Source organism: Panicum virgatum, chromosome 1N (assembly GCF_016808335.1).
Source record: "Panicum virgatum strain AP13 chromosome 1N, P.virgatum_v5, whole genome shotgun sequence".
NCBI lineage: Eukaryota > Viridiplantae > Streptophyta > Magnoliopsida > Poales > Poaceae > Panicum > Panicum virgatum.
In genome coordinates, this window is record NC_053145.1 from 41,617,588 (window position 1) to 41,638,148 (window position 20,561).

The window sequence follows — 20,561 nt, forward strand, 5'->3', positions numbered from 1 at the left end:
AGAAGTTACCAAATGATAAGTTGTCATAATTTTTTCGCGATCCTGCCTGAGCATATTTTTCATTAAGAGGAGGAGAATTACAACAACACGACTACAAGAAAATCCTTGTAGCGCAGGAATACAGACCACTAAGTTTGTGACAAGCGACCCAAGGCGAAACAATTTTTTTTACAAAAGATAGGATCCTAAACAACCTCACAAACCTAACTAGACGACCTAGTACAATTGAATCCGTGATAGAAGAAACTTCACTACCATGACTACCTCATGCTGCCTAAAACAAAGATGGCGAAGCATCCATCTAGAAGAGACGAGTGATCAGAAAAAGCATGATGGCAAAGCATCCGCCGGAGCGATCCAACCACGACCATTACAGTAGCGGCAACCCGCTAGAACGCGACGGTAAAGCATCCATCAAAGAAGAGTCACAATACAATGGTGGCAAACACATCCACCATGATCACCAAGGCGGCAAAGCATCTGCCATACATGAAGTAGGAACCGGTAGTAGCATAACTGAGCAAACCATGGCGAAGAAGACATGAAGCACACTAAAAAAGATGATGCTTCCTCTCAGAGCAACCACGACCGACCGCAACGACCCATACATAAGATTAGGGCGAAGCAGGGCCACAGTGACCAATGGCCGACCGACAATGGTCACCACCAAGAAGACCGGCGCTCGCACTAGTGGTGGGGGAAGCTCAGGCGCCAGCACACACCATAGCACCGCCCTCGGTGCACATGCCATAGCCCTAGCCTTGGTACCAAGGCACTAGTGACAGGGGAGGCACCAGGGCTACAAGCCCACAAGCGGCACCCCGACCAGCGACCACCATCATCAGGGAAGGAGGATAGCCACCAAATCTCCAATCCCCGGTGGTTGGCGGTGACCAAAATCGGAGATCAAAGACGAGGGTGGTGGTGGTGGAGATGGTTTGGCTTCGGCCTAGCGGCATGCCGCCGCCAACCACCGAAGACGGCAAAGGGCGGGAGGTAGCGATAGCGTGGAGTTGCCCCTGTGTCGCCAAGGAGAGCGACACAAGAGGTGAGGGGGTGGTTCCAAACGATTAATTTCGGTCTAAAGGCCTAATTTAACTTATAGAAGAATAAGAGAGACTCACACAACTTAGTAGCTCCAAAACCTTATCCCATATGATACTCAAGGCGATAAAGGCTGGACATTTCTAGTTTTACTGATGACTATAGCTGAACGTGCTTCGCAAAAGTCTAGTAATCCATGACTGGTTTCCTTTTTGGCTAATGAACAAAATCAATTTCATGAAATATTCCAGCCACTATCAAAAGAAAAAAAAGGATGCTGCAATGCACGGTGCTCTTAATGCAACTTTTAATACAATAAGTAAAGCCTACAGTATTGTTCAATCCCAAGCTGTTTGAGGAACACACCAATTTCCCTGAAAATTCGCTTGTACATCTGTGTCATGATTAAAAAAGATTATTCTAAGCTGGGTTTGCGGAGGAAAAAGCTTCGTTTAAAAGTATTGTCAACCAAAGCCAGCAATAGAAATGGGAAAAAGTAACCTAATCCAACCAGAGGAGAGAACCATCTAAATCTCCGGCGCAAGCAACTCGACTGACTCAACTCAAGGCCCGCCCGAGGCCGATCGATCGATGCCTTGTCCTAACCAACTCAGCCCAAAGCCGTCGCCTCCCCAAAACTCCCACCACCCAAATTTAAACCCACCTCCATCCCCCGCACCGCCCACTCCCCACACTCCCACTGCCACTCTGGTCCCACCTCCGTCCCACCCACTGACAGGTCAACCCGCCCATGCGGGGGCCGCGTCTGTCAGTGAGTGAGGCAGAGCAAGGCCCGGGGCCAGCGCGTGCGCCGCGGTCCCGTGCTCCGCGTTGCGGTCACCGGGCGTCACCGCGGGGTACGGTATAAAACGTGTGCCCCCCTGTCTCGCTGCCCGCATTTGGGTAGGTAGTTGTTGTTCCCCTGTCCCTGAGGCCCGCGTCTCTGCTTCGTCTCACCACCCACCACCACCTCGCCGGGACCCCTCGCCGGAGCCAGCGAGCCTCCGGCGAAGAACTCCGGCGGGCACACCACAAGGGGGCGGAGCGGGGCGACGTGGGCGAGCGCCGGAATGGGGGCCAGCGGCCGGGGGCGAGCCGTCGTCATCGTCGTCGTCGCCGCTGGCGTCGCGTCGCTCTAGGGTTTGGTAGGTGTTCGTAGCTTTCTCCTTCCCTCGCCCCCGCGGGCGGGGCTCCGCAGCCCAGGCATCGCATTGGGGTCCCCGGCCGCCCGTCGGGCCGCGTGATCCACCCGTGCTTGAGCTCGGAGAGGGGCCCGGCTGCGGGGCATGGGGGCATCTCTTCCGCCTGCTGCCGCCGCTTGCGAATTAGGCCCCGGCTTTCCGCTCTGAGGAAGAGGAGGTGGCCGCAGGCGCCGATCTGGTGAGCACTCGCTCGCTTCCTGCTGTCTTCGTGCCTGCTCTCGCTTGGGGATGTTTGAATTTTGGGAGATTTTGGAAGGTCGTCTTGTTTCCTTGCTTGTTTTCTGTGATCTGAGCTTGAATTCGGGGGCGGAAAGGTAATTTGGCTTAGGCGGCGCGGAATTCTTCGTTTTGTCTTCGCGGTTTCTTTGATCACAAGATACTTGAGTGTTTGGGGCTCGTGGAGCCCGAGGCGCATTAAATTCCACATCTTCTGTGCTGTTTTATTGGGGAAATTAAACATTTCCTGCACAAGCTTGTGGGATTCCCATTCTGATTTGTCAAATCTACTGGTTCTGATTCAAAAGTAGTATTGACTTTCGAAGCTTGCACGAACTAAATTCCACATTTTTTCTGCCGCCCCTTGGGCTCGGTTGTTGCCCGAATTTCCGCCCGCAAAATCGCTCTGATTTATTATGTTTGCCCCCCGATGCTTCATCATTTCTGCAAAATTCGACCAATTTTGCCTTGATCCCGTGCAATTGCGCTACCCAGCCTTTGTCAGGGTATTGTGTCTTAACACTTTATATGGTCTGGGCTCCTGCAGGATGCCATCTCAAATTATGGATCAGAGGCGCCACCCCTCGCAGTTCAGCAATCCCACCATGGCCCCGTCCTCCTTCTCTGAGGAGCTTCGCCTTCCAACAGAGGTAATTATCTGCAATTGCAAAATTGCTGCTCCAGTTCCTATTTTTCCATGTTTGGTTTGTTTGCTACGGCCAATGATGACTTATTTGAGTTCTTCATGTTTGACACCTTTCATTTTGTCACCTGATTATTGTTCTTGATTAAGCATGTACTAATTGTTCATCTATATTTGCAGAGGCAGGTCGGATTTTGGAAGCCAGATTCATTGCCTAATCACATCGGTTAGTATTGTTTTTGATGCAGTCTCCCTTAGCTTTTTGCTCATTTACGTGTTAAGTATGCCTTTTAGCTGCAAAATTCACATGTTATTTGGGGCATTTTGCGAATTTGACGAGTCACAACTTTTTATGCACGACTAAATAGCAAATACGGATTGGAATGCTTTCCTACCGACACACAAAGAATTTGTTTGCATGTTATGGATGTGATTTTAGCCTAGCATAACTTGAGAATAAAAGGCTTTGTTGTTCTTGTTGTGATGGATACAATTTATTGCAAGATTCATTTGTTTTTTTCTATATTTAGGTCAACATTGTTTTTTATTCACCTTGGTTTACCAAAGATAGTTGACAAATGTGCTGTACATGTTATCCCTGATAAGCAGTTGGTTGCTGCTAGTTTTTCCTTTTATTATTCATTTTTTTCTTTGGAGCTGATGTCATAGTCTCTATTTGTTATTGTGATGGCTCATGCATTTTGTTGCATATTATCATGATGCTTTCTCAAAACAAGATATTTGTATTGTTGCCAGGAAACAAGTCAGTAGCATCATCTCCAATTGAGAAGCCCCAACCTATTGGGACAAAAACTGTGGGTCGAGTAGATCTACAAGCATATAAGCTGAGGGACCAGAAGGCTGCATTTAGCCTTGAGCACAAGATTTTTGGTCAAGAGAGCCATGTTAACCTGCCACCATCTCTGTGGAGAGCTGATCAAGACCCTAACCGCCAATCTGATTCATCTTTATTTCCTGATGGAAGAAGGACTAATCCAAATGAGGCATACAACGAGAATGGGCTTTTCTCAAGCTCCCTATCTGACATTTTTGATAAAAAACGTGAGACACTTTGCTTTGGCACTTATATTTACTTAATTTGTTTTCTCAAATATGCAAGAGAACTGTCTATCATTGCATTAAGAAGTACAAAACATTTACAAGACACCACACCAATTGATTACGGCAATTGATTGGACTGTGCGGTGAACCTGAACCATGAGAACTGTTCACTTTGTCATAGCTAAGGCAATGAATCGTATCACATCTATTGGCAATTCTACCATTCCATAGCATCTTTTCTGTATGGTTGCACCTTGAAATTAAGAGAAAGGAATAAAAAGTACAGCAAAGGATATGAGTGAGTATGAAAGGGAAGAAGAAAAATGGAAAGACTTTCCATCTTATTTTGAAAGAATTCCTTTTGCTTTATCCCCTTTCTTTGGCCAAAAGAATCCTTTCACTTTAGTTTGGTTATTATTCTTCTATTTTTCTGGCACATCTTGTGCAGGAATCGAGCAGTCAGGCACTCTAATTCAATCATTGCTATTGTAATAAGCAATATATTGTTCCTATTATTGCTTTCTAACCAGTTCTATACTTAATCTGTAGTGAGACTGGGATCCAAGAATCTCCTTGTACGCCAGCCTGTTGAAAAAGTTGATCCAACTCATGTTGATGATGAGCCCTTTGAGTTAACAGAGGAAATCGAGGCCCAAATAATAGGAAACATACTTCCTGATGACGATGACCTGCTGTCAGGTGTTCTTGATGAAGTTGGGTACACAGCCCATGCTAACAATAGTGACGATGTTGATGATGATATATTCTACACTAGTGGCGGGATGGAACTGGAAATCGATGAAAATAAAAGAAGTACAGAGTCTAATGGTGGAGCTATTGAGGGTCTCGGGTTGCTAAATGGCACATTGAATGGTGAACATCCTTATGGGGAACACCCTTCCAGAACTCTTTTTGTCCGAAACATTAATAGCAATGTCGAGGATTCTGAACTAAAGCTCCTATTTGAGGTTTGTTCCTTTTTTCCTCAATTTTTGCTAAACCTATTCTTCTTGCAGACCATATTTTTTTCTCAAAGCCATTTACTCTTTCCCCACAGCATTACGGAGACATCAATAATCTTTACACCGCCTGTAAACATCGTGGTTTTGTGATGATATCTTACTATGACATAAGGTCAGCACGGAATGCCATGAGGGCACTTCAAAACAAACCACTGAGGCGTAGAAAACTTGACATACATTACTCCATTCCGAAGGTATTCACAAGTTTTTTCCTTCCTGGCTTGATTTGGAGACATTATTTTGCCCTTGATAACAAGATACACGTTCATTGGGCTTGTGCTAATTATCACGTTTTGCCCTTAGGACAATCCTTCCGAGAAGGATATTAACCAGGGAATGCTTGTAATATTTAATGTTGACCCATCTGTAACAAATGATGATATCCGCCAGATATTTAGCGACTATGGTGAAATCAAGGAGGTATGCTATGCTCTAATATCAACTAACTTGTTCTCCATATTGACTAGAACTATAATGTCTTTGAATTTAATTGCAGATTCAGGATGCTTCACAAAAGGGTCATCACAAAATTATAGAATTTTACGATGTCAGAGCAGCCGAAGCTGCAGTTCGTGCTCTAAACAGGAGCGATCTTGCCGGCAAGAAAATAAAATTGGAGACCAGCCGTCTGGGTGGTACTAGACGGTATGTCTTTGAAATGTCAAACCATAATGTTCTGAATCATATTTCATTATCCGTTCTTATTACTTGTCCATATTTAGTCATTGTCCATTTAATCACAGTTTAACTGGCCCCCCTTTTTTTTTCCGACATGCTGGATGATTCTTGCTTAGGCATAACTGATACTCGTTCTGTGTTACGGTACCACTGAGGATAGTGTGCACATTCTTTATATACTAGTGGATTTTCATTTTCTTTTGTCAAGAGTATAATCTCTTCTAGGAGATGTAAACTTGTGTTGCTTCCTTTTCTGTGTGTGGGCTCTCATGTTCCAATAAAAACATATTTCTGTTAAATTAGGTGTGTTGATATAAAATACGTGTTACTCATTTAATTTGTCTAGAAAAGATAGCAATTATTATATGATGCAGTGTTCTAGTCCTGGTTCCATTGTACTTTAGAACATGGTGGCATCATTACATTGGATTTAGTCACTGCTCTAACATTGATTTTAATGTTGTTTTATAACAGCTTAATGCAGCACACATCTCCAGAGCTGGGGCAGGAAGATTTTGGTGTATGCAAACTGGGCAGTCCGAGCACAAATAGCCCTCCAATGCCTTCATTAGGTATGGCATTTCTTTTTTCGCCTTATTATATGCTTACCGATACTAAATTTCCTGACATGGAGGCTTACTCTACATGGTTCGTCATATATGGCAGCAATGACATCTTCTGGCCGTGAAAATGGGAGTATTCATGGTTTACATTCTGGACTTCTCACATCAATGAGCCCATTCAGAGAGGCGTCTTTTCTGGGCCTATCCTCTACCATACCACAGAGCCTGTCCTCTCCCATTGGAATTGCATCTGCTGCTACTCATAGTAACCAGGCTTCCCTGGGTGAGCTCAGCCACTCACTTGGTCGGATGAATGGGCAGATGAATTATGGTTTTCAAGGCATGGGTGCTCTTCATCCCCATTCCCTGCCTGAAGCTCACAATGGAGCAACTAATGGCACCCCTTACAATCTAAACACCATGGCACCAGGTGGTATCAATAGCAACTCGAGAACAGCTGAAGCAGTGGACAACAGACATCTTCATAAAGTGGGTTCTGGCAACCTCAATGGACATTTGTTTGATCATGCCGGTGAAGGAGGTAAATTTACATCCTAATATCCATTTATCCATTGTTTAATGGCGCCACTAGGATTTATCACACTTTTATGTTTCAACCCATTCTCAATTCCATCTCTTCAGCATTGCATTTTGTAATAGTAAAGCTATAGGTTTATCAGGATTGTGAAAGCAATACTGTTAAATATTTTCAATTGTTGTATGCTGTTTAATCACTATCTGCATGGATTTTTCGCAGCTCTAGGGTTTTCAAGAAGTGGAAGTGGTCCTCTCCGTGGTCACCAGTTAATGTGGAATAATTCGAATAATTTCCACCGTCATCCAAACTCTCCTGTGCTGTGGCAAAATCCAGGATCATATGTAAACAATGTTGCATCTCACCCCCCTGCACAGATGCATGGAATTCCAAGAGCACCATCGCACATGCTTGAGAGTGTTGTTCCCATGCATCATCACCATGTGGGCTCTGCGCCAGCAATCAATCCATCACTATGGGACAGGCGGCATGGCTATGCAGGGGAATTGACAGAGGCATCCAGCTTTCATCCTGGCAGTGTTGGGAGCATGGGATTTCCTGGTAGTCCTCAGCTTCATGGTCTGGAGCTAAATAACATATTTTCTCACACTGCTGGAAATCGCATGGATCCAACTGTATCTCCAGCTCAGATTGGCGCACCATCTCCGCAGCAGAGGGGTCCTATGTTCCATGGAAGGAACCCTATGGTTCCCCTTCCATCATTTGATTCACCTGGTGAGCGGATGAGAAGCCGGAGAAATGACTCAGGTGCTAATCAGTCTGACAATAAACGGCAGTACGAGCTTGATGTCGATCGCATTATGCGGGGGGAAGACTCGCGAACTACACTGATGATAAAGAATATCCCAAATAAGTATGTTTTTAAGATCACCTAATTTTATACATTTATGTTCCGTCTCAACAATATTTGTTCTAATTGCCTCATCTGGGTTTCAGGTACACCTCAAAGATGCTTTTGGCTGCTATTGATGAAAGTCATAAGGGAACTTACGATTTTATTTACTTGCCGATTGATTTTAAGGTACATTGAATCTAATTCATGTGCAACCTTGCTTTGTATTCTATCAGCTGTGCTTGCCTGTCCATGTAACTAAATGAGATCTATCTCCTACTTTTCAGAACAAATGTAATGTTGGCTATGCGTTCATCAACATGACCAATCCTCAGCATATCATTCCATTTTATCAGGTGAGAGAAAATTACCGAATAGGCTAAGTGCTGTACTAGACTACTAGTGTATTGCTTTAAGAAAGTAATGGCTATTTTAGCCATTGGTCAATTTATACAGCTTGTCAAATTCATACTTTGATAAAATATGAAGCTTGAATATCAACATGCCATCCTGAGCTATTTTATCTTCCTTTTCAGACTTTTAATGGCAAAAAGTGGGAAAAATTTAACAGTGAGAAGGTGGCATCACTTGCTTATGCCAGAATCCAAGGGAAAACAGCCTTGATTGCTCATTTCCAGAACTCTAGTTTGATGAATGAGGACAAGCGCTGCCGCCCCATACTCTTCCACTCTGATGGTCCTAATGCAGGAGATCAGGTATGTTTTTTTTCTACCTTGTTTTTTTTCCTGGATGTTTTCCTTGCCCATCTTCATTGTTCTCCAGTTACATTATGTATTGCTGCCCTGTGACAAGTTTTTTCTCTATATCATCCTTGTCATCTGCGTATACCTTCATGGCTGCTAAACTGTCATGTTTTGTGCAAATAAAAAAGAGGGAGGTAAACGGCATATGCCATTTGCTGAATTAACTTTATGGTAGTGACTCCACAATTATAGAAAATTGAAACATATGTGGTTACCTTGTCATCTTCATTTTCGTATTGTGCACCAATGAACTAAGATACCAGTACATTTCACACGTGGGGTGAGCATTCTTTGCACGCCATATCATGATCACTGTTTTCTTAGCATTGTAGAGCAAGTTTGGTACGTAGTTTGCAACCATACCATTCTTATTTGGTCTCAGCATCTTCCTTTTCAGAACTTGCACTGTAATTGTCCCTTCTATGCTTGTAAGCGTGCGGTTATGATTTTGACATTCTGTCGTGATCATCTCTTGCAGGAACCATTTCCTATGGGTACAAACATCCGTGCCAGGTCTGGGAGATCCCGAACTTCCTCTGGTGAAGAAAATAACCATGATGTCCAGACAGCCTTGACCAATGGTGACACTTCTTCCAATGGAATTGACAGTTCAGGCCCCAGCAAGGATGCTGAGTAACTGAGCCGCAGCTTGCTGGATTGCTAACCAAAATGGCCCTGAGCTATAACTTTTTGCAACCTGAATTTGAGTTACTAGTTTTTGCCCCTTTTCCATTTTGGTTTTGGTTGGTACATCCCGGATCTGTATTTATTAACTTCCATGATGTGGGCCACCGAAGACTTAGATTGCTGCAAAATTTTTGTCTCTGGTGGGAAGCTATATGCAAGAAGGTGCTACTGGTTTCCCCAGAAGCTGTTAACCTGAAGTCCGAGGAAGGTGAAATGCGCAGGGAGAGCCTCCAGATTTTGGTCGCTGTAAGAATTAACCCCATGTTGTACAGCAGGTCCCAGTAACTTGTGCTGAGGGGAGAGCGGAGGAGACATTCTCATCAATTTTTAGTGGTGGTGTGTGTGGAGAGGAAGAGTCTTGCCTGCATTTTCTTTTGGAACCTTCTCTCGTGCCTTCACCTGTGTTGCATTTCGAGTCGAGGGCTCCTCCAAGTTGTGTGCAGAGGAGCTCGATTTTGTTAACCGGAACAGGGCGCCTGTGCGTCTGGGTTGACCCTTGTCTCTTTGGCTTCACGGCACTGTTACCGTATTTATCAACCTTATGTACATCTACATCTATATAGTTTGCTGTCATCTATTCTGTGGCTGTCGTCTCACATGGGCTTTAATCAATTACCAACGTGTCTATTGTGATGTCACACTTGCGCTGTGTGTTAAACCCGCTAGTGAACCTTGTCCTTGTCTGTAAAAAGCCTGAGAATGCGATTTTTTTATAGTGCAAATCTGTAACAAGCTGAGAATACAAATTCTGCAGGTGTGCAACCCTTGTTCAAATCTTTGCGAGTACAAACAAATATGTAAGGTGATTTCATAAATCGCAGCTCTTCGGCTTGGCTAACGTAACTATCCCAAGGCTACAGCAGTGACACACAGGAAGACTATCAAAGTGGACATGTGACTTGTTCGGACATTCCCTCGTTGCAATGCTTCAAATTTTATCCTAGGCCATACATAAGTGTACTTACAATCTGGAAAGCGGCTCTAGGCAGGGAAGGCTGGCTTCACAACATCGTAAAGGCAAAGCAGCCAAATTTATCCCTGAACTATAGTGCTCGGCTTAGTTTAGTCCATGAACTATGAAAATGTCCAATTTAATCCATAAACTATCATAACTGGCTAAACTTCTTCCATGAGTCCGACGTGGCACGCTACATAAGCTCCTCCAATCACCACCCAGTCAACTTAGGGTGTGAAATATTATTTTTACCCTCCATCCACAGAGCAGGTTTAACACAGGTAGCTCGCTCACATCTCCCCCCATACTCGCAACCCCCAACCACCATCTGCATCGAGCCAGTTAGGATAGTTCAGGGACTGGCATGCCACGACGGACTTAAAGATGAAGTTGGACCGGTTAGTATAGTTCAGGGACTGAATTAAACCTTTTCATAGTTAAAAGACCAAATTGAGTCGAGCACCATAGTTTGGAGATGAATTTGGCTATTTTGCCCATCCTAAATATCTTGCAACCAATTTTCAGTGAAACTACATACGCAGGGCAACAACAGAAACAACCACAAGACACCTATAGCTAGATAGTCGCACCACAGATCATATATGAAATGACTGCATCTACAATTCACAAATGCAAATGCAGGGAAATGTGGTACTGCATCCGGCAGTACGCACATGAAAACCATACAGACCAGAACAAGTTTCCATGCCAGAATCTTCCATTTGTACAAATTTAACAACAGTTTTTTTTGGCAGTTTTCGCCTCGAGCTGTTTTCACCCGTTAATGAGGCATATCCTCCAGTTTTAACATGATTCAATATGTTCGTTAAATATATAGCCTTCTCTACAAAATTCAAATATGTTGGTGAAATATATAGTCTTCTCACTCTCCCGCGGCGCCCCACGAGATCCCGCGCCCCTTGTTTTTTCATCGTCGGTTTTGTTTTGCACGCCCAGATCGAGATCGGAGTCGAACGATTCCGACGCCGCTCTGCGACGCGCGACTGACGTTGCTCCGCGAGGTCCCTCCGTGCTCCCGTGGTTATCGCACAACTGCAAAAGCATCAGGCAGTTTGTAGCTTACTTCACGTCCGCTATTACATACAGTAGGGGTGTATCATCACCTGATCTGGGCATCTGGCTGACCAGTTCCAAGTTTGATACTAGCACCCTGGTGACTGGTGTTGACGTTGTGTTATCTGTCACAACAACAGTCTCCATCAAATGCTCACCGTCAAATGACGATACAAACTGGATAGCCCGTGACCTTCAGCCGGCTGCCAATAACATCCAAACCAACACATAGTAAGTTCAAACTGGATACGGGGCACCACATAGCAGTGGCGGAGGCAGGATTGAGTTCAGGAGGGGCTTTCCTCCTCTTCTTCCTCCTCCAACTTCTCCTTCGCTCATTCTTCTTCCTCAAATTTATAGAAGGGGTTTAGGGGGGGTTTCATGGGTTTTCCAGCGGTAGGAGGGGCTCGAGCCCCTCCAGACCCACCGCTGGATCCGCCCCTGCCACATAGTGCTAGACACTCAAGCGACATTGAGCTATGCAATAACTAACACACACACACACAATAATCTGGAATTAGCCTGCTCTCTTACACCCATTTTTGAACTAAGGAAAAAAATAAACAATGGATTTCAGTGCGTCTATGATTGTGTAAAGGGCAAAAATCAGTACAGATTTCCGGCCATGGACTATTCCTAACTAATTTACTCCTACAAGCTACATCGATTCCTGTGGTTCTCCAGAATCTCTGGTAGAACTGTAAAGGTTCATGCAAAATTCTTACATCTTGCATTCCAAACATGCCATGCAAGGTTAACTAAACTTTGCCAGCCATATCACTGCTCCATGTTTCCACCAAACGGCTCCATCAGGCCAACAGCACTTGAAACAAAATAGCCAAGAGAGATTTAATTTCTCTTCGCTTTTATGAAATTATGACGCCATCAAGACATGTTACAAGTACAATGATGCAGCGAATTCTATATCTATCCTTAGTGTATATTTGTAGCAGGTCCAACCATGAGTAGCTTAAATCAGATTCGGATATTTTATGGTGTCGGAGAGGTTGTTACTGGGCCGTCGGGTGTTGATTTGAGTTCGTTTCCCAATACGACCATTGAACATCCAAGTCCTGAAACTACCAACATAAGGGATCTCAAAGATTGGTTCGTAGCAATGTTTCAACTAGATCGGAATTTATATTCGGTCACGGTTCAATGTCTGTATGTTACAGACATCAATCCAGTTACATATGCGTTGCGACTTGCTGATCGAACTCATAAGTGGAAGAAATGGATAGGCTGGTGTAGGCGGTCGAATGTTCCGTTAACAATTCTAGTCCAGCCATGTGCGAAAGAGGTTGTCGGTGAGGCAAGCTCATCGCAGCCTGTAGAGAATGAGAGTGGTTTCTATGGTGATGTGGCTTTCGACCAATTAGAGATTAGAAAAGAAGGTGGCCCTCAGAGGGAGGAAATTGAAAGTTCATGGTGTAGCTGATGGTGGAGAAATAGCCCCAGCGATTGTTGAAGATCTAGCAGCCGTTGACCGCAACGCCTTTGAAAAAGAGCACAATCTGAATACGGAGGACGAGATGGACGACGATGATGATGAAGAAGATGATGATAACATAGCCACTCAGGCTCCTATTCCTGAGGACTGGCATAGGCCAGATGCTTCGAGTATGGAAGCTACGGACATGCACAAGGCTAGTTTCCAATATGGCTGCAGCATGATTCAACAGGATCAATTATTCCCAAATAAGCAAGAATTGAAGGACACATTACAATGTGGGCAGTGACATCATTAAGAGAGGTGTTTCTTAAGGTTTCAAGTCCATCAAAATACAGTGTCAAGTGGAGGCAGCCTGGATGCACCTTCTACGTACAGGCATACAAGCCGAAGAACGAGATCCATTGGATTGCTTCTATAGTGCAGAACCACAGCTGCACGCTAGAGAATCTAGGTAAAAGGCATCGCAACTTGACAGTGTCTCTAATCGCGAATGTCCTATACAGTGAGATAGTAGAAAAGAGGGACATGGAGTGCTCTTTTATCCAGCGATCAGTTCGTAGATAGTTCAAATATGACATTACATATCAGAAAGCTTGGCGGGCGAAATAGATTGCGTTGGAGAAGCGTTGGGGGCTCATAGGAGGCATCCTATTGTAATCTGCCCCGTGTGCTTGACATCCTGAATGAAAGGAACCATGGCACGTACACCGCATTCAAGGAGTCAGTCTACAATGGACAGGCAAATGTGTTTAGACGTGCTTTCTTTTCTTTGGGCCCTTGCATTGAGTCATTCAAGCACTGCCGACCAGTGCTTTGTGTGGATGGGACCTTCTTGACTGGTAAGTACAAAGGGCAGATACTAACTGCTATTGGAGTAGACGCGAATCAGCAAATACTCCCTTTGGCATTCGCCTTTGTTGAGAGTGAGAATAAGGAAAGCTAGCTATGGTTCCTTAGGCATCTTAAGATCGGTGTAGTGCGAGATCGCCCAAACATTTGCCTCATTCATGATCGGCATGCTGGTTTATTGTCAGCAATTAAGTCCATGCAAGAGGATGCAAATGAGCCGGTACCTTGGCCTAACCTGCAGAGTAGGTGGTGCATGCGCCATATGGTCGCAAATTTCTATATATAGAAGAAAGAAGTTATAGGATATGTTCAAACTACTGTGCCGCCGAAACCAGGAGGGCAAGTTCAATGCACTATGGAAGGAGTTAGATAAGCTGACTTAGGCTCAAGTCAATAAGATGAGCAAGAAATCAATGACAGATGATAATCCTGGGTTGACACCGGGACTACCGCCACTTGGTGAAGGGCTAGGTGATCCAACCGTAAGGCGCCGGAGGGGCCAAAATATCAAGTGCTTCTCTCACTGGATTTAGGCAGAGCTCAAGGAGAGGTGGGCATTGCCCTTTGACACACTACGTTCTAGGTGAGTAATTGTTCATATAAAATTTTACGATTTCCGTACTAGTAAATTTATTTTCATGATTTCATGCATGATTTGATGGGATGTTTAATTGTCCAATTTTAGGTGGGGCATTATGATTTTGAACCTTGCCGAGGTCAAGCTGTCTTCAAACACTGAGTCATCTCCATGATTTGGTAGAATTTCGACCCTTTTGGCACATGAATACACCGCTTTGGTTATGTCAGGTCGGAAAGAATTCACAAAGCTTTCCACGTCAATTTTGATATGTCATTATCAGCTAGAGCAAATCGTCACTTTTCAGAACCCTGATTCAACGCAGCAATACAAGTCCACATATCTTTCCAAAACAAGAAAAAAATAAAACGAGGACAAGTATTTGCTATGATGAATTACTAGTATTAACTACCTTGCACTCCAGCTGAAGGTTAGCAACCCTTCTCGCTGTTTCTTGCAATTGGTAGAAGAGCAAATCAAGCTCCTTCCTAGGCTTGGGCGCATCCTGGAGCTTCTCCTGCCAAACAAAGCAAGAAAGCAGGGCCACCATCTCTTTGTTGATAGCCAAAATGGGCAAATACCGAGGCCGACCGGTCAGACTGGTCTGGGCTTGCAGAGTCCGAATTGGTTAACACTTGTAATTTAGAGTCTTTTTGTAAACCGATTTGGAAGGGGTACGACCTCTCCGGCCTATAAATATAAAGGCTACAGCCGATTGAGGGTTTTTAAACCACAATTGAATCAATATAATCTACTTTTACCTTTTCCTCAAACCTAGCTTTTCCAACCCTTTTGCTATTGTTCTTGCGTCTCTATGGCGTCTGAGGATGTTCTGGGTGGTCTGCCGACTTCAGGACAAACCTATATCTTCAAGCTCCGCCGGGGTCCCTCCCGAGCTTGAGGTTTTAGGTTTTCATGACGTCTCTGCTCCAACCGGTCTGACCGGTTTGTACGACCGATCTTCATGGTATTTTACTGGTGACGATCGTTTGTGATCCGTGCACTCGAGAACTTTGTGTGTTGACCTAAACTGTGTCAACATACTTTTTGGTGACTCCGCTAGGGAAGAAGAAGTCATCATCGACAGATATGGCCGGCGAGAAAGAAGATAAATCTATGATCGACCCCACGAACATTATTGACGCTGAGTACGGTGATGTACCTGAGGATCACCGCCTTGCTTTGGAGGCTTAGCTTAAGGCATTCGAAGCTGAATATAAGAAGCAGCTGGCCTCGTGCTTCGGGAAGACTCGGCATGGTGTGATCGAAAAAGAGAAATTCATCATGTTGACTTTCTCGTCTCCGACTTCATCTACTTCCACTACGAGCAATGTAAGCACTTCACCTCCGGACTTCATTAATCAGTTTGTATATGCTTTGGGGAAGAAGTTCGATGAATCGCAGCATCTTACACATAACTTGCTCATTGGGATTGATGAACAGATTCAATCTTTAGACATGGGTGAAAGGGTAGTAGATCATACTTATTCCACTGAAACCCTTAATGTCAGTTCTTCGGCCGTGCCTACATCTGCACCATAGTATGGTACGCCGCCAAATTACATCGCTGGGCAGACACCACCGCCAAGCACAGTTCGGCCGTCCCTAGCCGAATCGGTCAGACGGGTCCAGTCGACCGATCAGACCGGTGCTGTGGTGGCTGGAGTGGTCGGATCGGTCCAATAGACCAGCCAGATTTGTGCCATGGTGCTTGGCTCAGCGACACCACCACCGCTCGCGTTAGTTCCTTCTTCGGCTGGCCCTAGCCGAACGGATGAGTTGGCGCATTTCGAGCCGCCGTACACTACAAAATCGTACGGCGGACCCCCTTTTCCTCCGCCATTACTGCAAGATGTTTGGAACGATTTGATTAAGCGCAATCCCGTTCATACTACACAGATGGTGGTCACCACTGATCCAGCTATGCATCGTCTAAATTCTAATGTCCAAACATCAACAAGTGGTAACTATGAGGCCGATCTTGCCAGGATGTAGCAAGATCTGGCCAACATGTTTAAATCTAAACTTGGTTTAGATATGGGTAGGACCCGTTTGTACCAAAGACCTTATTATGATAGTTTTGATTTGGTTCCTTACTCTACTGGTTGACGTGTTCCTAATTTCATAAAGTTTAGCTGGGATGATAATAGATCAGCTTGGGAGCACGTCAACCAATATATAGCTCAACTTGGGGATTCTAGTAATGCTTTGTGTGTTCGTTTATTTTCTTTGTCATTAACTGGAACAATTTTTTCTTGGTTTTCTGTGTTGCCTCGAAATTCGGTTAATTCTTGGAATGAATTGGAGCAAAAATTCCATGATCACTTTTATAGTGGGGATAACAAAGCTAAGTTGACAGATTTAACATCAGTTAGGCAAGGTAGAGATGAATCTCTCTAATTATTTTAAGAGATTCAAAGATATTAAACCAAATGCTTTAATTTGTCCATTTCTGAAAAAGACTTGGCTGATTTGGCTCTTACTGTTTGCGCTTGCGCTGCAAAGAGAAACTTGAAGGTTTTGATTATTTTTTGATTAATTAGCTGCAAGTTAGAGCATTGTGCCAAGAGTATAGATTTAAAAGTAACAAAGTTCGGCTCCGATCCTGGTGCAGCGTCCAGTGTATTTCGTCAGTGAGGTGTTGTCCGATGGTAAGATGCGATACCCTCGGATCCAAAAACTGTTGTACGCCGTGCTCATCACCAAGAGAAAGCTCCGCCACTACTTTGATTCTCACCTAATCACGGCAGTGTCATCCTTCCCCTGGGTGAAGTAGTTCAGAACCAGGAGGCAACAGGGAGGATAGCCAAATGGACTCTAGAACTGATGGACACGGGGTTGACGCACGCACCTCGGGCGACCATCAAATCCCAAATGCTCGCTGACTTCATTGCGGATTGGACCGTGATCCAGACACCACCAGCAACAATTGACTAGGAGTACTGGCCGATGTACTTCGACGGTTAGCTGATGAAGAGGGGCGTCGGCATCGGGTTGGTCTTTGTGTCACCACGACTATCTGACTCTCCTTTCCCGCCTCGAACAACACGACAGAGTACGAGGTCTTAATCAATGGTTTGAGGATTGCCATCGAACTGGGCATCAAACGACTTGATGTCCAGGGCGACTCACAACAGGTCGTAAGCCAAGTCATGAAAGACTCGACTTGCCATGACCCCAAGATGGCTGCGTACTGCCCAGAGGTTCGCAAATCGGAAGACAAATTCGACGGCCTCGAGCTGAATCACGTCCCTTGACGGGATAACAAAGTGGCCGACACACTGGCAAAGATGGCTTCCTGCCGGGAACCGATCCCGGCCGGAATCTTTGTATCTGACCAGCTCCAACCTTCGGTACGCTACGGGGAGTCAGAGCGGGTCGGCGACAAGCCACACGCCTCAATCACAGGGGCCGACCCTCCAGGCCCGAATATCGCCCCTCCACTCTCGGGGGCTGACCCCGAAACAAACCCTTTCGCCCTTGTGGTGACGAAGCCTGACAAGGAACGCTCGGTCGGACACGAACCTCAAAACGACTGGAGAACTTTGTACCTGGACTTCCTAGTCCGTGAAAAGCTACCAGCCGACAAGACTGAGGCTCGCCGACTCGCCCGACAAGCCAAGTTGTTCGTCATCATAGACGGACTGCTATACAAAAAGGGTCATTCTAAGCTCCCGCAACTCTGTATCCCCAGCAAAGGGGAAAAGGAGTTGCTGGAGGATATCCACAGTGGGATCTGTGGGCATCACGCCGCACCGCAAAGTTTAGTAGGAAACGCCTTTTGACAAGGTTTCTACTAGCCAACGGCACTGGCCGACGCAGAACAAGTTGTACGCATCTGCGAAGGGTGCCAGTTCTACGCTCGAGAGACCTATTTACCCGCTCAGGTGCTACAGACGATCCCCATCACGTGACCTTTGCGGTCTGAGGGCTCGATCTGGTCGGACCTTTAAAGAAGGCTCCCGGGGGCTTCACGCATTTGCTCATCGCCGTGGACAAGTTCTCAAAATGGATAGAGGTGCGGCCACTCACGAATATCAAGTCCGAGCAAGCCATGCTGTTTTCACCAATCTTGTCTACCATTTTGGGGTGCCCAACTCTATCATCACGGACAATGGAATGTAGTTCACGGGGAAGAAATTCCTAGAATTCTGTGCCGAATTCCATATCCGTGTTGACTGGGTTGCCGTGGCGCACCCTAGCTAGAACTAACGGGTAGGTTAAATGAGTGAATGGCATGGTGCTGCAAGGCCTATAACCCTGAATCTTCAATCACCTCAAAAAATTTGGAGGACGCTGGGTTGCGGAGCTCCCCACAGTGCTCTGGAGCCTGAGAATGACGCAGAGTCGAGCCATTGGCTACACCCCATTCTTCATGGTCTACGACACAGAGGCCATCCTCCCGATCGACCTTGAATATGGGGCGCCAAGAATAAAGGCCTACACGGGGCAAGGGAACGAAGCATCCCTCAAGGACGCATTGGACGAAGCCCGCGACGTCCCCGTACTCCACTCAGCCAAGTACCAACAGGCACTGCATCGCTACCATGGCCGTCACATCCGAGGAAGGGCCTTCAACATTGGCGACCTGGTGCTCCGACCCGTGCAGGACAACAGGGACTGCCACAAGTTGACTCCCTCATGGGAGGTCCTCTACATCATCGTAGAGGTGCTCCGACCTGGCACCTACAAGCTCGGGAACACCGAGGGAGAAGTCTTTCCTAACGCTTGGAACATCGAACAACTACATTACTTCTACCCTTAGTTCTCTTCCCAGTTATGCATATTTAGTATGTAAACAAGGATCACATTTCACGAATAAAAATGTTCTCTTATCAGTACTATCACTGAAGGTATGACTCTTCAGTGACGACCGACCCTCGGCCAGCTGCGGGGTCGGTCCTCACTCGGGGGCTGATATGAGTCAATAGCCTCTTGAATTTCTTTGACAATCAATCCTTTCCATTTGTTGAGCAGGAAGCCATTTGTTGCGGAAAACGTTCCTGGTTGAGTCGGCTGAGCTAACGTAGTACGTAGCCTTGGTGACTAAGGAACTTATGCTCACCGACCCAGCTTAGAGAACACGATCCCCTGCACTCTGGCTTCCAAGCCTTAGCAACGCGAAAGAATCAAACCTTAGAAAAAGTTCTTGCATGTTTTCGAAAAAATTAAAATACTTAACTTACGCAGCGCTTGTTAGTCACAGAACGACGGTGAACGCCGGTGGCGAGGTCACGAACAACGGTGAATGCAGACACGAACAAACTCACACACGTGAACTGGAACATGGTAGTTTTGGGCTGCTGTAAGGCAGCGCTCTCTGATGCATTAGAGTGTTACTTATTGGAAGTACATAGGAGTCATGCCGTGCAAAGCGCGCACGACGCGAGAAGTGTGCGCGTCCATCCCCACGCACTGCGTCGCCGGCCATGGCTGCATGCTCAAGATCGTGCGCGGTCACCACAAGCCGACGCTTGCGCACATGCAAAACGGAAAGAGAAACATGCATCCTATCTATGTGGCACATAGGAGTAACTAACAGCGCAAGCCAATCCGGTAGGAACGGAGGTGCGCCGCGCCCCTCCCTCAAAGGCTGACTTGGTGGGAGGTGTGGCGCCTGATACTGTCTGACCAGAGGCCCCGTCCGTGCCCTCGGCGATGCGGGGCTGGTTGGGCATTGGCGCAGGGTCGGGAGGAGAAGATGTGCCTGCCGCAGGGACGGAGCCAGCCGCGGAGGCCTCGGGCGCCTGCACCTCCACCGGCAGGGGTTCCATGGGGGTCTAACTCTTTACAGAATTGGCAAAATAAAATTAGAAGACTCAGACAATTCTTGCGAGGTTGGTCCAAGAATTTAAATAGTGAATACAAAAAAGAAAAGGAGCTTCTCCTAAAGAAGGCGGATGAGCTTGAAAAGAAGGCAGAAAGCATGCTTCTCATGCAGCAAGAAATTGATTTAAAACAAAATGTGAAAGATCGTTTGGCTCACCTTCTTAGAGAGGAAGAGATCAAATGGTTTCAAAGAGCAAAAACTACAAAAATGCTACAGGGTGATAGAAATACTAAGTATTTACAAGCTGTAGCAAATGGTAAGAGGAGAAGGACTAGAATCTTTCGCTTGGAGCAGGAGGAAGGAGTAATTGAAGGGGAGGAAAACCTTAAACGTTATATAACAAATTATTATAAAGGCTTATTTGGACCATCCAAGACAAATAATTTCTCAATGGATGAGTCGAGAATTGAGGACATTCCTCAAGTGACAGACCAAGAGAATGAATACTTAGCGGCGGATTTCACTAAAAAGGAAGTAAGGGAGGCCATTTTTCAAATGAAACACAATAAGGCACCGGGTCCAGACGGTTTCCCAGCGGAATTCTACTAGGTGTT

At 45.7% G+C, this 20,561-nt stretch overlaps 1 protein-coding gene across 2 annotated transcripts; it reads left to right on the top strand.

The window, feature by feature from the left end:
- The first annotated feature begins 1,943 nt into the window (after positions 1 to 1,943).
- Positions 1,944 to 9,853, top strand: LOC120655866 (protein MEI2-like 4). 2 transcript variants are annotated; one of them, XM_039933842.1, is made up of 15 exons: positions 1,944 to 2,424; positions 3,010 to 3,112; positions 3,286 to 3,331; positions 3,862 to 4,167; positions 4,717 to 5,135; positions 5,225 to 5,383; positions 5,493 to 5,609; positions 5,686 to 5,834; positions 6,342 to 6,439; positions 6,534 to 6,971; positions 7,188 to 7,839; positions 7,923 to 8,007; positions 8,106 to 8,174; positions 8,355 to 8,534; positions 9,061 to 9,853. In XM_039933842.1, exons 2-15 carry the CDS (start codon positions 3,011 to 3,013, stop codon positions 9,217 to 9,219), a joined length of 2,979 nt encoding a protein of 992 aa, XP_039789776.1. In that variant the 5' UTR covers positions 1,944 to 2,424; position 3,010; the 3' UTR covers positions 9,220 to 9,853. The 2 variants fall into 2 exon arrangements, with proteins under 2 accessions (XP_039789776.1, XP_039789777.1); XM_039933843.1 differs by having other exon boundaries at positions 1,944 to 2,189.
- Positions 9,854 to 20,561: the final 10,708 nt, after the last annotated feature.

Bases quoted from the DNA above. Each gene is read 5' to 3' on its own strand.
- LOC120655866 (XM_039933842.1), top strand. From the start codon at position 3,011: ATGCCATCTCAAATTATGGATCAGAGGCGCCACCCCTCGCAGTTCAGC. The intron at 5,610-5,685 runs GTATGCTATGCT...ATTTAATTGCAG, and splicing joins ACTATGGTGAAATCAAGGAG to ATTCAGGATGCTTCACAAAA. The intron at 7,840-7,922 runs GTATGTTTTTAA...TCTGGGTTTCAG, and splicing joins ATAAAGAATATCCCAAATAA to GTACACCTCAAAGATGCTTT.